General features: G+C 40.1%; 2 protein-coding genes and 2 long non-coding RNA genes across 4 annotated transcripts; 2 read left to right on the top strand and 2 right to left on the bottom strand.

The window, feature by feature from the left end:
- The first annotated feature begins 141 nt into the window (after positions 1 to 141).
- Positions 142 to 4,728, top strand: LOC100845892. Its single transcript, XR_730723.3, has 5 exons — positions 142 to 328; positions 2,572 to 2,721; positions 2,855 to 3,115; positions 3,200 to 3,391; positions 4,328 to 4,728. It is a non-coding gene; the product is annotated as an uncharacterized LOC100845892 (long non-coding RNA).
- A 400-nt stretch (positions 4,729 to 5,128) lies between these two features.
- Positions 5,129 to 6,550, bottom strand: LOC112271144. Its single transcript, XR_002964063.1, has 2 exons — positions 6,099 to 6,550; positions 5,129 to 5,987 (listed from the first exon to the last, which is right to left on the bottom strand). It is a non-coding gene; the product is annotated as an uncharacterized LOC112271144 (long non-coding RNA).
- Positions 6,551 to 7,794: 1,244 nt separating this feature from the next.
- On the top strand, positions 7,795 to 11,423 carry LOC100841222 (U1 small nuclear ribonucleoprotein A). Its single transcript, XM_003568851.4, has 5 exons — positions 7,795 to 7,983; positions 8,474 to 8,646; positions 9,230 to 9,323; positions 10,429 to 10,520; positions 10,984 to 11,423. Exons 1-5 carry the CDS (start codon positions 7,878 to 7,880, stop codon positions 11,272 to 11,274), a joined length of 756 nt encoding a protein of 251 aa, XP_003568899.1. The 5' UTR covers positions 7,795 to 7,877; the 3' UTR covers positions 11,275 to 11,423.
- Positions 11,424 to 12,144: 721 nt separating this feature from the next.
- LOC100840919 (mediator of RNA polymerase II transcription subunit 28) lies at positions 12,145 to 14,119 on the bottom strand. Its single transcript, XM_003568850.4, has 3 exons — positions 13,927 to 14,119; positions 13,469 to 13,581; positions 12,145 to 12,575 (listed from the first exon to the last, which is right to left on the bottom strand). Exons 1-3 carry the CDS (start codon positions 14,117 to 14,119, stop codon positions 12,441 to 12,443), a joined length of 441 nt encoding a protein of 146 aa, XP_003568898.1. The 3' UTR covers positions 12,145 to 12,440.
- Between the last annotated feature and the right edge of the window lie 892 nt (positions 14,120 to 15,011).

Genomic DNA, 15,011 nt, shown 5'->3' with positions numbered 1-15,011 from the left:
TTGTGACCGAAGGAGCCCTTTTCTGTATTTCGGTTTCTACCTCGTTTCCCTTCCAAATACGCAGCGGTTGTTTATTTCACAAAAAAAACAAAACATGCGGGTCGAGTGTTTTACTTCCCAAGTCGGGTGCGGTGACGCCAGAAAAACTGAGCCCAACCCAGCAAGAGACCTCAGTGCCTGCCTCCCCACACACGGCCACACCCCACCCCAGAGGGGACGCGGCCATGGAGGGTCCGACCGCGGCGGGCGGCAGGTGCCGCTGGCGGAGGCGGAGATCCAGCAGCTCCGCGTCGACACCAAGCGGGTGCTCCTCTCCAAACACAACCTCGTACGCATCCACGCCCCCGTCAAGATCTGCCGTGATTTTATTGAATAGAACATAGTATATTCTAGTCCAATAGCACGTAGTTTTGGTGGTAATTCTGTGGTGACGTGGGTAGTATTGTTTGGTGAAATTTTAGTATTGTACCATAATGATATTGCCTGATTATTATTTTCTCCCCTCTTGGGCGTTATATAGGCATTACTGCTTAGTGGTAAATGTTTTCATTTTGGCTGCCGGGCGATTTGTTTTGATTGAAGGCATGTGGTTTTATCATAAATTTCTGATGGGATTGGCTGTGTTAGTGAGATGATGTATGATTGTTTTTCGATGGGGATGCGTGGTCTAGTCAGTTTTCAACATCCGTGTTGTTTGCAGGAGTTCGTGATTTCGTGAGTTATAACGCCATTCTTTGTTCTACATTGGGTCTAGACGGGATGCTGGTTTAATTAGTCTCTACTTTGTTTGTTCTAGAAATCTCCTCTGCAATTGTGCTCATAGCTAAATACTCCCTCCATCCCATATTAAGTGACTCAAATTTGTTCAAATATGGATGTATCTATGTCTAAAAAACGTCAATATACATGTAATAGAAAGTCACTTAATATGAGACGGAGGAAGTAACATTTTAGACCAAAGGGTTCAGGGCTGCTCAGACTTACCTAAAAAACAAGGTTTACAGAGAGAAGGTACCACCTCTCGTGTCCAGTAAGCAGCGTCATGCACAAAACTGTACCAAACTGAAATGATAGGATAACCAATCAACATCGCTTCAACATCAAACCTGCCGTCGGCCTCCTGACCCTCAGTGCTCTTAGTATTTTTTTGGAGGATTTGGAAGTCAAGAAATGCAAAGTTTTTCGATAACCTACTAACCTAGACATCCCGATCAATCAGGCTATTCATTTGTTACCTGATGATATAACTCTATGGTCCTTTAGATTGAAGAACAATGATTTAAAGATAGCCGTCGGCTTGTGGCATGATTATCTATCCTCTATCGTAATTCATAACCCTTGCTACGCCCTTACTCGTCTCTGGGTGCGTAGGTATCCACCGCAAGCCTTTCCTCTTTTGAAGTACTACCTCCGTTCCATAATTCTTGTCTCAAATTTGCCAAAAAATGGATGTATCTATTCCTAAAAAACGTCTAGATACATGTAATATTTTGACAAGAATTATGGAACGGAGGGAGTAATATATTCAGGTGGGGATACTCCATCCACGCCACACACACACACACACATAGCACTGCTGCATGAAGCATGATACCCAGAATTTGATACAGAATTACTACATTGTACTTTACTAATGTATCATCAACTGTCATTTTATTTCAACAATTCTGCAATGACCAGCATGTAGCCCACAGCCTCACAGATTGAAGAAATTCATAAATCTGTTTGTATGCACTCCTGCCAGTCCAAGTCAGCGAACAGTGCAAACTTCCAGAGGACATACTGCCTCCCAATGAATATTTTCGTGTAGAATACACCACACAAAACAAGCAGCTGGCGAACAAACAAGATATGGCCTAGATCGTACTTACTTTCACTGGACACGACATAATACTCCTTCCCTGGCTAATTCCTTCTTTCAACCGAACAGCTAATATGAGCTTATTATTGGAGAATTACCAGAGGATAATCTTGGTTTTTTGCGATAATCTTGGTAGGATAATCATTATTATTGGGATTTATGAAGCCACACATCAATCATTCTGTTACTAGCTCTAGACTTCTTAGTTTGTAGATCGGTTCTCCGTGTGGCCTGTCACACTTGTGGATGTGGTCATTTTTTTTTTCAATTGTTGAGAATAATGTACGACTTTAGGCTGTATGCATTCTGAATGCAGAGGCAGGAGGTAATAAAGCTTCCATCATCTAAAAAAACACACATCAATCATTCTGTTACTGGCAACTCATAACCATCGCTTCTCCTGGCTTCTTAGGTTCACCTACCAAATTCTATCCTAACATTCATCAATGACTTTTGCATCTGGATTTGAGTAAATTTGAAACAATTATGTTGATACGAAATACTGACATGTACAGCCTGCCTAACTCAAGATTCTACACATTATCTGCTAAGAAGCATTGTGAGTGCCCTGTCTGTGAGGTACCATTTGGCGATAAAGAGTTCTTTAGGCACAGACATGAATAGCTCTTTTTTTATTTTCATTGTTCACTATAACTTTCTTACGCGTTTTACAAAAAGTGTAGTCTTACAAGTTAGATGATGCCTTGCAGGCGATATCCATGGTCAGTTTGTTGATCTTTTGAGGTTGTGTGATTTGGGTGGTTATCCTCCAACTTCAACTTTTGTATTCCTCAGAGACCACGTAGATAGAGGCAAACAGAGTTTGGAACTATATGCTTGCTGCTGGCATACAAAATAAGGTACCCTGGACAAGGTTTTCCTGTTATGCAAAAATCAACAGAGTTTATGGTTTCTATGATGAATGCAAGAGGAGGTTCAATGTACGACAGTGTAAGATATTCTCTGATTATTTCAACTGCCTGCCTATTGCAGCACTCATTGACGACAAGATACTGTGCATGCATGGTGGCCTGTCACCTGAACTGAATGATCTGGACAAAATAAAGGATATTGAGAGACCAGCTGAGATTCCTGATTATGGTCTCCTCTGTGATTTGCTTTGGTCTGATCCTAGTCCCGATGGAGAAGGTGGGGGGAGACTGACAAAGGGGTTTCATGTACGTTTGGCGTGGATATGCTTGTACAGTTTTTTTGGAGAAGAACGATCTTGACCTTATATGCTGAGCACATCAGGTGCGTGAAAGATTAGTCATATTTGTTGTTTTCTCGATTATTGTCATTCTCGAGCTTTACCTCGCAATTATTGCATGTACCTAGGTGGTAGAAGATGGTTACAAGTTCTTCGCCCAGCGGAGATTAGTGACAATCTTCTCAGCTCCAAAATATTGTGGGGAATTCGATAATGTAGGTGCTCTGTTGAGCATAGATGAAAACCTATTGTGTTCATTTCAAATCTTGAAGCCAATGGAAAGAGACACACCACGTGTAAGGAGATTAATTCCAAATAAGGTAAATGAGCTAGCTTGAATGGGATTCATATATTCTTTTATGTACTACAAGTTGAACCAGTAGAGATAGAATGCTTTGGCATTTCATTGACTAGATTTTTCGAAAAATAGAAACCATGCTTTACATAATGAAATAAATTTTGACAATAATGTCTGATGCAGTCCAGTAGCCATTAGTTGATATCGAAGTGTGAATTCTCGAAGCTCACGAGATCTGCTGTGTTTTGCTGGTTCTGCAAATTCTTCCGTAGTCCAATCATCCAGCTATGTTTTAGTAATATATAATAGCTGCACGTCTAAAGTTGCACATATGATACTACAATAGAGTGGGATAATGATGTAACTGAGGATATTCTTCAATCAGTTTTAGATCAAGAAGGGACTATTCATGTCAACTACTAATACTACTTTAGCTATCCAACCAGCTAGCTCTTGAATAAACCATGGGCTTATGGAAACTTCATAGAAGGTACTCCCTCCGATCCATATTAATTGTCTCAAATTCGTCCAAATATGGATGTATCTATGCCTAAAAAGCGTCTAGATACATGTAATATTTCGACAATTAATATGGATCGGAGGGAGTATAACAAGTTAATAACCACTGTACATATTCACTAATCTCTTTAGTGACTTTCTTAGTCGAGGAATGTAAGGAAATGACTTGAGCAATAATCTCTAGAAATTTACAGCTTACTTAATCTAAATTGTTTCACATGTGGATAAATTGACCCTTCCGACATTACGTATCTTAAACAGTTAACCTGACCATGGTATAGCTAGATATGAACTACCCAAGATGCAAGTAACAATAGTTTCTACATTGAATAACTTGTCCTGAACGAACTTTCTGGTACTGCATTAGGCCTGAAATAAGCTGGGTGTTTTCAGGGTCAAGCATTACTGATTATCTCCCTTCTTTTTTTACTTTTAACAGCCAGCACGTGGGGAAAGCTCCTGATGAACATCCAGTTCCTTCAATGAAGGGGGTGATCTGATCTACTCCTATTGTTTAGATCCACCAGGGCATGGCATCCACCAGCCAATCATCTTCCCTAATGGCCCTTAATTGATGAGCATTTGTAACACACGAGTTCTTCTGTACATCATTAGACCGGATTCAGCAGCACCGTCCATTCCGAATGTTCCTCCTGCTTTTTGTTAGCTGCTTTTGCTTTTTGTGATGTATTTTTGCCTTTGAGTGTAGATAGTTTTGGTTTTTGTGGGTTTACCTGTGTGATGTATTTTGACTTACATTCTGTGGTATGGTGAGGGAAGGTCTCACAGGATGTAGTTTCTAACTTTCTACTATCTGCTATTATTTCTTATTTTCTTTCATTTCTTCCGCCTTTGAGCTACTAACCCCACAGTTTTAATTCAGTGTAAGGTGAAATATCTTTTTTCTTTTGTTTCTTTTTATGTATTTTTTATAGCAGAGAAAGAGGATGGTTAGCATTCTGCTTCTGCAACAGAAGCAACTAAACTCGGACCTTGAATATATGATATCGTAGGGATAAAATCCAAACGGTCGATTGATTAGAGGACAACCAGTAACCCTCACACAATAAGTTCACTAAAGTTTGGGGTTTGATTTTGTTCTTAACTAGATGATTTCCCGCAGCGCGGAAATCCGTAGCAACATTTGTTGTTGACAATGAAATTTGAATGTCTACAAAGATAAACCATGCAAAGTTTTGCTAAAAAAGAAAGAAAAATCCACCATGAGAGAATATGCATGGACGTAAAAATCATACACTAATATTTCAACAGCAAACTCACTAAATGCTAACGATGTTGTTTCTTTTTGGATGAAATGGAACAGAGGGTAAAGCCTATTGTCTAAAATAAAAAAAACTTACTAAATAAAATCATACAATTCCATGGGATTAATGTCTATGTGCACCAACTTATTGGAGAGATAAAGGCCTGAAATCCATTTATATCATAATACAAATTGCGCACACGAAATAATTATAGATATTAGGGAGAAGTGCTTGCACTCTCTCAACCGAATGATTTGGCAAAGTTTTATCAATCCGCAAAATGACAATCTCAACAAAGAATTTTGCTGAAGAAAAAATTCCCGCAAGGGCTGACATACATGCTGTAGACATGGAACAAACTGTTGAAAGAAGAGTTTCCAACTTTAACAATTAGCAATCAGTCGGCTGCTGAAACTATCAAAGAGAATTCTAGGCCTAGTGACCTACCAAATTGTACAGTTTTAAGGAACTAACGTAAGTACATACCTGACCCAAGTCGCAACAGAAATTTCAATTTATCTGAGGGATATCTTGATCAAGAAAGAAATTGATTCGATCCATAAATTATGAGCTTTCAACTTTAAAACCAAACTCAACAATTTTAGGGAACTAATGTAAATACATACCTGACCCAAGCCGCATGAGAAATTACACTTATATGAGAGATCTTGATCGAGGAAGTAAATCATTCCATAAATTATGAGCGATCCGATCCCATGCCGCATGTGAAAAATTCCAATTACTTAGATCAACTTTGCAAGAGGCCGAGATCCATACCGTTGAAGTGGGATAATTTTTTAGATCAACAGGGAGGATAAAGCCTCCCCAGTTCCACTGCATATAGCAAGAAACTAAGATGTAACAAAGTCTGAATGTATCTGACAAATATAAAATGCTTAGACCAGGCTAAATCCCAGGCGATCAAAAAGAAAGGAATTCTCTCACAGCAGAGACTATAACAGCAAAAAATCCGCCGAAAGGCAACACATCTCCATCAGGTGTGAGCCATGACCATGAACAAACGTTCAATCTGACAGCCTCTAGATCGGTACTCATCAGCATCAGCAAAACGAAGAGTCGTCAGATCGATCCCATGTGCTGCAGGCAGGGAGTTGTTCCTTCGGAGCTTGCAAGGATCCTCCATTAGACCGAGGAAGAGATCGGCCCCCCATCCCAGCTGCAGCAGAGCACGGAGCTCGAATTGAAGTGGAATATGAGTGGATGGATGAAGGGCTTGAGCAAGAAGGGACAGCAGGGAGGCTAGAAGCTGCAGAGGGAGATGGAAGGGCGCAGGAGGAAGATTAGCAGGACCGCCAGGACGGGAATAAATGTTGAAGTTAATTGAAGAGGGGAGAAACTGCAGAATTGGCTCGTGAAGAAGGCAGAGAGACGATGGGAGGAAGTGGTATCTAGGCGCCTCGCAGGGAAATAACTGGAGAATAAACTGATTATAGATTATATTTTTTTGAGCAAAAATTATATATTAGATGAATCCTGACGTGGACAGACTGCATGTGCTGCTTGCTAAATTAATTGCACTTAGTGGGTTTTAACTTTATAGAGTTTATAGATTTGTTTGAATGATGGACTTGAATTCCGGTCAACTATTATACAGAGTTTGTGTGGTTTGTTCCGAGAGACAACATAAGTTTTTGTTAGTACTTTCTTTAAAGCACTTTTATTTGTAAAAATAAAACAAAATACAAGGGCAGTTATTTCAGTGATAGACTCGAATTTTTTAAAGATTTAAAGTGGACCATGCATCTCTAACAACATACAAGGGCAGTTAATTTGTAAAAAAAATTTGATTGTAAATACTTTCCTTGTTCCTAAATATAAGAAGTTCTAAGTTTGTCCTAAGTCAAAGTTTTCAAGTTTGACCAAGTTCAAATCTACCAAAATCTAGAACTCCAACTAATTTTTATTAATTTGATGATTATATATATTTTCAATATATACTTATTTGATTTTTTTTGTAAACTTGGTCAAACTTGAAGAAATCTGACTTAGGACAAACATAAGATTTTTTATACTTTATTTAGCAACGGAGGAAGTAGTTAGTTTTTGTGATTACCACATTCTTGTGGAAGAAGAAAATCGGACTGTTTTTTTTACCACAAACCCCAAAACAATCTTCTATATCTAAGTATAAGCAACACACTACTTGATTTCTCTAAACATACCACATCATCACATAATTAATTTGTTCACACCTATTTAGCGAAAAACTCATAGTTTTGCACATGCATGCATGTTATTACCATCAAGCTATCCCCACTAAGTGAACAATTTACAATTTATTTCTCCCTCTGTTTCATAATTCTTGTCTCAAATTTGATAAAAATGGATGTATATATTTCTAAAAAGTGTTTAGATACATGAATCTTTCGACAAGAATTATGAAACGGAAGAAGTATATGTCTTCAATTTTGAATACTCTATGTTAACTAAAAGTTTCTGCAACGTGCGGGGCACCGTCTAATTCTTTTTATGACGTACCACCAATTCTTTTTATCAATCTCATGACGATTTTGACGCAGAGCAAAGCTGCAAATATTACGGCCCAACAACAAGGGCCCCAATTAGACATTCCGAAGCAAGATTAAGGAGAAAGGCCCAGCGCAAAATAAGGCGCAGAGAACAGGGAGGAACAAGCCTGCCTGGGCAACGAAACCGAAGAGTCTAGAGAGGAAAAGCTCTGGGCTGCGACTGCGCGACGAGGATATGAGCGGCGAGGCGGCGGTCGGCGGCGGCGGCGGGGAGGCGAATGGCGTCCAGCCGAACGTCACCATCTACATCAACAACCTCAACGAGAAGACCAAACTCGAAGGTATCGCTCGCTCATCCGCTGGTTGGAGCCTTCTGCCGTTTGCCCCCTGCTCCCCACCTCCCTGTCTAAACCCTAGGGCGATTCTCGCGAATTTCTTTCTTCTTTTCGCCGTGTAATCCCGTCGCGTCTCCGTTGTTCCCCCGGTGAGGAAGAAGCTTGCGTGCATTCTCTCGTTGGATTCTCGAGCACCTAAAACCCCTAGAAGGTGTTCTGTAATGCTCTCATGGAGGATTGCTGCAGATATCTTGGGAATCGGTGGTCTAGCGTGCCTTAGAGCTAGAGATCTGCTTAGTCTGATAACAATCCTCTTAGTTTGTGATGGTAATCCTCTTTGTTTGAGTTACACATTTTGTTCCGCATCTATAAATTCAATAGTCCATGTCTATTCTCCTATGCGGCTAGTTTCTGTTCAATCTTATTTACTTTCTCTTTTTTGAGACCAATGCAGCTGCCTGATATAGTTGAATATAATTTGCTGAAATCCTTACAGAACTTAAGAAGTCCCTCAATGCCGTTTTCTCCCAGTTTGGGAAAATCCTTGAAGTGCTTGCTTTTAAGACCTTGAAGCATAAAGGGCAGGCATGGGTTGTGTTTGAAGATGTTGCATCAGCAACTGAGGCTTTGAAGAGGATGCAAGACTTCCCCTTCTATGACAAACCTATGGTGAGTTTATTTAGAGCTTAATAGTGGTTGCAGCTTTGGTTTTCTCATCATTTGATGCTAATGTTGCTAGATATGTTGCCCTTAGCATAGTTAGTCAGGCTTATTAGGGTTATGAATACCATGTCAAGAGAGAAAAAACATACTCCCTCCGTCCCATATTAAGTGACTCAAATTTGTCTAAATATGGACGTATCTATATACTAAAATACGTCTAGATACATGTAATAGGAAGTCACTTAATATGGGACGGAGGGAGTACGTACTAGTACCAGCTCTGGTATAGTACTATGGCTTGTTCAGTTGTTTATAAGAGTTGCAAGTTGTGTTTGTTTATAAAGTTGCAAGTTGTGTTTACCCAAACAACTTTATAGCCAGTATAATAAACTAGCTTGTTGCGCTTATATGATATGCCATTTATTATCTACTACTAAATCATTTGTATAGACCAAACTATGCCTCAGTTGTTCAAACTGAACTGAATACGATCCACATTTATCGTTTCATCTGCTTCTTGCATTATATGTTGGCTCCAATAAGCTGGACTATATTTGTCCCATGTGAAACGTTGGCTGTTTCATTTCAGAAAATTCAATATGCCAAGACCAAGTCAGATGTTGTAGCAAAAGCTGATGGCACCTTTGTTCCTCGAGAAAGAAGGAAGAGGACTGATGAGAAACGTAAGATTCTGATTAATATGTACTCTTGCATTCAATGTTTTACCGAGTGCTTGAGTTACACTACTTTCTTTTATTTGGATACATTAGGGTTTATGTTAAATAATTGGCATATCATTTGTTGATACATTAGGGTTTTTGCAAATAATTAGCCTTTCACCTGTTAACACTGTGTACTAAGTTCAATATATATCACAAAACTTAATTTGAAAGATGTGCTGGAGACGGACTCTTGCATGAATCCATGAAATGGTGTCTAGCAACTACTCCAATAAATTGGGTTCAGGAGGTACTGGTGTCACCATAAGGGTCTGTAGTATGAGTTGTGGATATGCACTACCACTAGAACGTTAAAATAGCCCGATTCAACCGTACACTATTTTTGTGCCCCACTGTCCCCTGGTTACAAATTTCCAACTGATGGTAGGTTTCACTACACCATGTTAACAATTTTCTTAGGTTACATTGTAAATGCAAAATTTTCTAACCAGCTCAATAGATGCACTTTTTTTAAACCAACTAAATAGATGCACTCAGTTGCCTTAAAATTTCAGATTGTCTAAAAATACTACTCCCTCTGATCCAAATTAATTGTCGCAGCTTTTTTTCAAAATGAGCGAACCTACACACTGAAACGTGTCTAGATACATGGGTATCTAGACCAAATCTGACCAAATTAATTTGGTTCGGAGGGAGTAATATTTCTTATTGTGTCTTTGTCTGATCCTGTTTTGCCTGGTTCTTACATGTAGAGGCTGTTTGGAAGACTGGTACTGCTCTGTAAAGTTTTGGTATTCAGTTCAAATTTGAACCAAGTACCGAAACTTCACCAAAAATAACCACACTCCCCCAAAATAGAACCTTGTTATTTTTACTAGAATACAAGTATTAATTTGAAGTGAAGGGCAATAAAGCAGTTGTCACCTAACCTGATATCAGTTATCAACTCATTTCATGGGATTTAGCTTCACACACGCTTGCTCTATGTTGACAGAGCTAGGAGGAACTTTACATGTAGTTTTTGTTACGGGCTTATGTCGACTTGTTTTACTTTTAACTTTGAGAGCAAATCTCGTTAGTTTACTTTATTTCTTGATGAATATTGCAGCTGAAAAGAAGCAGAAGCGTGAGCAGCACCACGATGTTAGCCAGGGTACCTTAGGCATGAATGCCTATCCTGGTGCTTATGGGGCTCCTCCAGTAAGTATTGTATAATTGATTAGGCATCTTGTTTCTCATTCATGTGTTTTCCGTTTCTTATGTAGAATGGTTGCATGTGTTTTTTTGGAAGACTTCTATAGACTATAGTGATGATTGCATTGTGTTCTTGTGCCCTATGCTACGCCCCTTCTTGCTATTTCATGTGGCTGACCACCAAGCCCCACTCATACAAAAATTTCCTTATGTAACGCCTTTACCTGGACATGCTGCCTGCTGTGTCACCATTCTATATGGGAGATGTCTGTGCACAAGCCAGTGGTTAAATAAAATTGGCATTCAATATACTAAAGGGATCCAGTCAGCTTTGGGAGTAGCATTAGACTTAGGTGGGGATTGTAAATTTGTGCATCATACATATGTCGATATTAGGATGGGCACGTTTTCACACTTATTCTGTTATTTTTCTTCACATTATTACTGGCTTGACCTTCTTCTTGTACAGCTCTCCCAGCTACCTTTTGGTGGTGGACCGAAGGTCATGATGCCAGAGATTATTGTGCCAAATAACATCCTCTTCGTCCAAAATCTCCCACACGACACGACCCCTATGATGCTGCAGATGCTCTTCTGCCAGTACCAAGGGTTCAAGGAAGCAAGGATGATCGAAGCAAAGCCAGGTATTGCTTTCGTGGAGTATGGAGATGAGGGGCAGGCAACGGCAGCTATGAGCGCTCTTCAGAACTTCAAAATTTCAAAAGATAACCTAATGCTCATCACATACGCGAAGAAATAAAGAGCTTGAGCTGTATTGACTCGGTGAATTAATGTTGTAATCCAGGTTTCTCACCATTAGTAGATTTTCTTCATCATGTGTAAGGAAGACTGTGTCATGGATAATCCAGTAAATTAATATTAAGCTGCGTTTTTGTGGCATCATGATCACATTGTTTTCATCGAGCATTCACAACTACTACCTCCGTCCCATACTAAGTGACTTTTTATTACATGTATCTATACGTTTTCTAGGCATAGATACATCCATATTTTGGCAAATTTGAGTCACTTAATATGGGACGGAGAGAGTAGAAACAATCTACATACTAGAAACAATCTACATATGCGTGTGATACACAGTATTCTGATTTCTGATATTTTGTCACAAAAAATTTCTCAAGAATATGAAAAATTTAGCCACAAGTATATGATCTGCCCAGATTTCTTTTCAAATTTGCCAGACTTCAAATCGATGTATTCGGGCAGGCGGGCAGCTATGAAGATGCCATGTTTCACGATGAAGTGAAAGCAAAATGGATAGATGCACACAACTTCTGACACTTTGGATATTTTTAGAGCACAAGGCACACGTCACGTTGATGTAGGGCTAAGTTGGTCGCCAATATATATATTTGAAATATTCCTAATAGTCCGTATTAGTTTTGGTGGGTTGTCTCTAGGGATGCAAGCGCTGTCCTGCTTCTAGACCACTAGAAATTTCCCAGTTCAAAATTTGACTTAATATGCGGGATCCTGCTTGCATCATCTTTCTCGATCGACACTTTCAAAGTTGTACATAAAGCTACTGGTCATTTGGGTTCCTCTATTTGATTTGATTAGTGTCGTATTTGGGAGGGTACTATTTTAGTTACTCTATTATTCATTCAAATAGATAAATCATACATGTTTCATAATCAAGTGAACGAGAAAGTGTACACCATCCATATTTTTTCAGAGAAGTAGACAGACGCATGTTGATCCAGGGCGATTTGTTGGGGTAATTGAAAACAAAGTCATTGAAGAACAATTTCTAGCCAAAAGGAAGACAACAGTTAACTGGTTAGATCCTACACATCAGTTACGGTGGGTAGCCTTGATTGACACAACTTCTCTAGGGATGACTTAACATTTGGCCAGGTATGATTCATGGTCACTGTCGACGAAATCGGAATGTACATGGCAGAGTCACACTCTTTCGAGCTCGGTGTTGTGCTTGCCCAGCTGGTCCTTCAGTTCTTTCTGCCACCCTTCGATGAGCTTCTTATGCTTGGCAATGAGCTCAGACTTGGTCTTCAGTTCTTCTTCCATTGTAGCAATTTCCTGCAGCTCAAACACGAAAAATACTGAGATTATGGCTCAGAGCTGGCATCCTACATACGCTTTACGGATACAGCACATATGACTTTTCTTGAGTCTAGACTACTTCCAAGACAATATAAAAGAAGAATCAAGACCTCAAGTGATTTAAATTGCTCCCAATGTCAACATTTATATTTATTTATCTATTTGCACATTTCTGTAGGTAATTATGTGTTTTTTTTATCTTCAACCATAAAAAGAAAACAAAGGTTACTGATTACCTTAGATCATTCAATCACAGTATGTATGTGACAGTTATATATCTTCGATAGTACGAAATTGCCTCTAAAATAGCATAAAAGATTTACATCAAGTTCTTCAATCACGAAAAAACATTTCCCTATTGACACACCTATCCTTTTTCAGTGTAAGTGTGGTCAAAATACAATTAAGGCAGTTATTGTAATGATACTCGTACCACGGAATGTAGTTTCCCGCAAACCAAAACACATAACCACAAGATATTATAAAAACAGCTACAAGTGACTAGAGCAAGAGGTGATCCTCAAATCAGCTATTCCTGAAAACTAGTGCATATAATTAGGGGTTAATGTGTAGCTGATAAACTCGTGGAAAATCTACTAACAAACACCAACAAAAATAAAAACCAAAACTGTCCACGTTCCTTTTATCACTCTCTAGCCATTCCTCCACAGGTGCCCTTGTACCCCATCACTCCACTATGGTGCTACCCGTACAAAATGCCATCAGCCCTCTGCCTAGTGGCAAACAACACCCATCACCACCTTTCCCCTAGCATAGGATCTAGCAAAACCATGCACTACATGTTCACTCCAACTGCAATCGACAATGAAGCGATTCCCGGGTGAAGGATCTTAGCTGAAAAAACGCACCTTCTGAAGCATTTCTTCCGTCGTCGGTTGGTCCTCGCGCTGCAGGCTGATGAAGTAAGACTGAAGCTTCTTGGCAGCCTCCATGAAATCCCTCGCATGCCTCTCAACATCAACTGTCCAAAAGCAAAAAAACAAAGCCATCATTTCCAATTTGGCATTAGTAACAGAACAAAATTAAATACGGCTACAGAAATCTCAGTAACCTAAGCAACTGAAAACTAATTTACCGGGAATCAAAGAAGCCAATCACGACATAAACGCTCATGGACACGCAAAACGCTAGAGATAATTCGTAATAACGAACAGTTAGCTCCCTAGCTATATCGTACGCAAAACAACGAACACCTCGCCCGCGAGGGGCTGGGACCAACCAAGAACCACGGATCTTGGCCGGAAACACGCCCGCGCGGATCAGCAAGAGGAGGAGGATAAATAGATGACGGCAAGAAGGTCCGTACTCTGGTGGGAGGACTGGAGGGAGCGGTCGACGGCCTGCAGCTCGCGCGCGGGGAGGCACGGCAGCAGCGCCGCCTCCAGCGCAGCCACGCACGCCATCATGTCGTCGCGCACGGATACCGCAGGTGTCTGCTGCTGCGGGGGCGGTGGCGTCTGCGCCGGCGACTGCGACGGCGGCGGCGGCGGCTCTGCCATGGGAGATGGAGATGGGGATGGGGATCGCGAAAGAAGTCCGATTTGGCTTAACTCGTTCCTCGTAAGGGGAGATATTGGCCGTTCGATGGACACTGGACGGCTCAGGGAGATCTACCGCGAACCGTTGCTCCACCTTTCTCTCAAGGCGGAATTTCTTCATTCAATAGGTACCCTTTTGCAAAAATGGCATTGTAATACCAAGCGAAAATTAGGAGATCGTAAAAATGAAAAGGATTTTTAAGTGCTCCCAAGAAAGTTCACTTAGGATATTGCACAAAGAAAAATCATCTGTACTTTTGAAACCAAAATCCATTGGATGAGAAAGTTAGAAACCGGAAAGTACAATCATGCTTTGGCACTTGGAAATTTGAGATTAAATCTTGCCCTTATAAATTTGCCTCTTGAAGGGCACATTTATAGTCTCGCACGGTCAACCCGGGAGAAGTTAAGATAGATGCGACACTTGTTCGAAGAACTTGCATGCATTATGATATATGGAAGGGTTGAGTTTGTTACCATTGGCATGAAATTTGTGCGCGAATCTTTAATATCTCTTGTTGATACACCCATCGAGCATGATCAACATTTCTGAATTTTCTACTTTTTCCGTCCAACAAAAAATTTCTCAAGTTTGTTAAAATTTAGATGTATCTAGACATGACTTAGTGTATAGTTGCATTCAGATTTAGTTAAAGTTAAAACTTCTTTTGTTGGACAGAGAAAGTATTGGTGTTTGAGTTCCATACGGAGAAACTCCAAAAGTTGAAACTTCAAACATGCACCTAGCTTGATGTGTGCCACTTCAAGCATGCACCTAGCAGCCTATGTGGTTGGCGGGTTAATCATAGTCAATGGATGCCACATCATTGAAAATACGGTGCTGTACGTGTGC

This window comes from Brachypodium distachyon, chromosome 2 (genome assembly GCF_000005505.3).
Source record: "Brachypodium distachyon strain Bd21 chromosome 2, Brachypodium_distachyon_v3.0, whole genome shotgun sequence".
NCBI classification, from domain to species: Eukaryota; Viridiplantae; Streptophyta; class Magnoliopsida; order Poales; family Poaceae; genus Brachypodium; species Brachypodium distachyon.
This window is presented reverse-complemented; position numbering and strand designations above follow the sequence as displayed.

What these genes read in the sequence shown, in the direction of transcription:
- LOC100841222 (XM_003568851.4), top strand. Translation starts at nt 7,878, where the DNA reads ATGAGCGGCGAGGCGGCGGTCGGCGGCGGCGGCGGGGAGGCGAATGGC. An exon ending in CGAGAAGACCAAACTCGAAG is followed by an intron (nt 7,984 to 8,473) that starts GTATCGCTCGCT and finishes AAATCCTTACAG; the next exon opens with AACTTAAGAAGTCCCTCAAT. An exon ending in GAAGAGGACTGATGAGAAAC is followed by an intron (nt 9,324 to 10,428) that starts GTAAGATTCTGA and finishes TGAATATTGCAG; the next exon opens with CTGAAAAGAAGCAGAAGCGT.
- LOC100840919 (XM_003568850.4), bottom strand. Translation starts at nt 14,119, where the DNA reads ATGGCAGAGCCGCCGCCGCCGCCGTCGCAGTCGCCGGCGCAGACGCCA. An exon ending in CCTCCAGTCCTCCCACCAGA is followed by an intron (nt 13,582 to 13,926) that starts GTACGGACCTTC and finishes GCTTTTGGACAG; the next exon opens with TTGATGTTGAGAGGCATGCG. An exon ending in CGGAAGAAATGCTTCAGAAG is followed by an intron (nt 12,576 to 13,468) that starts GTGCGTTTTTTC and finishes TTTGAGCTGCAG; the next exon opens with GAAATTGCTACAATGGAAGA.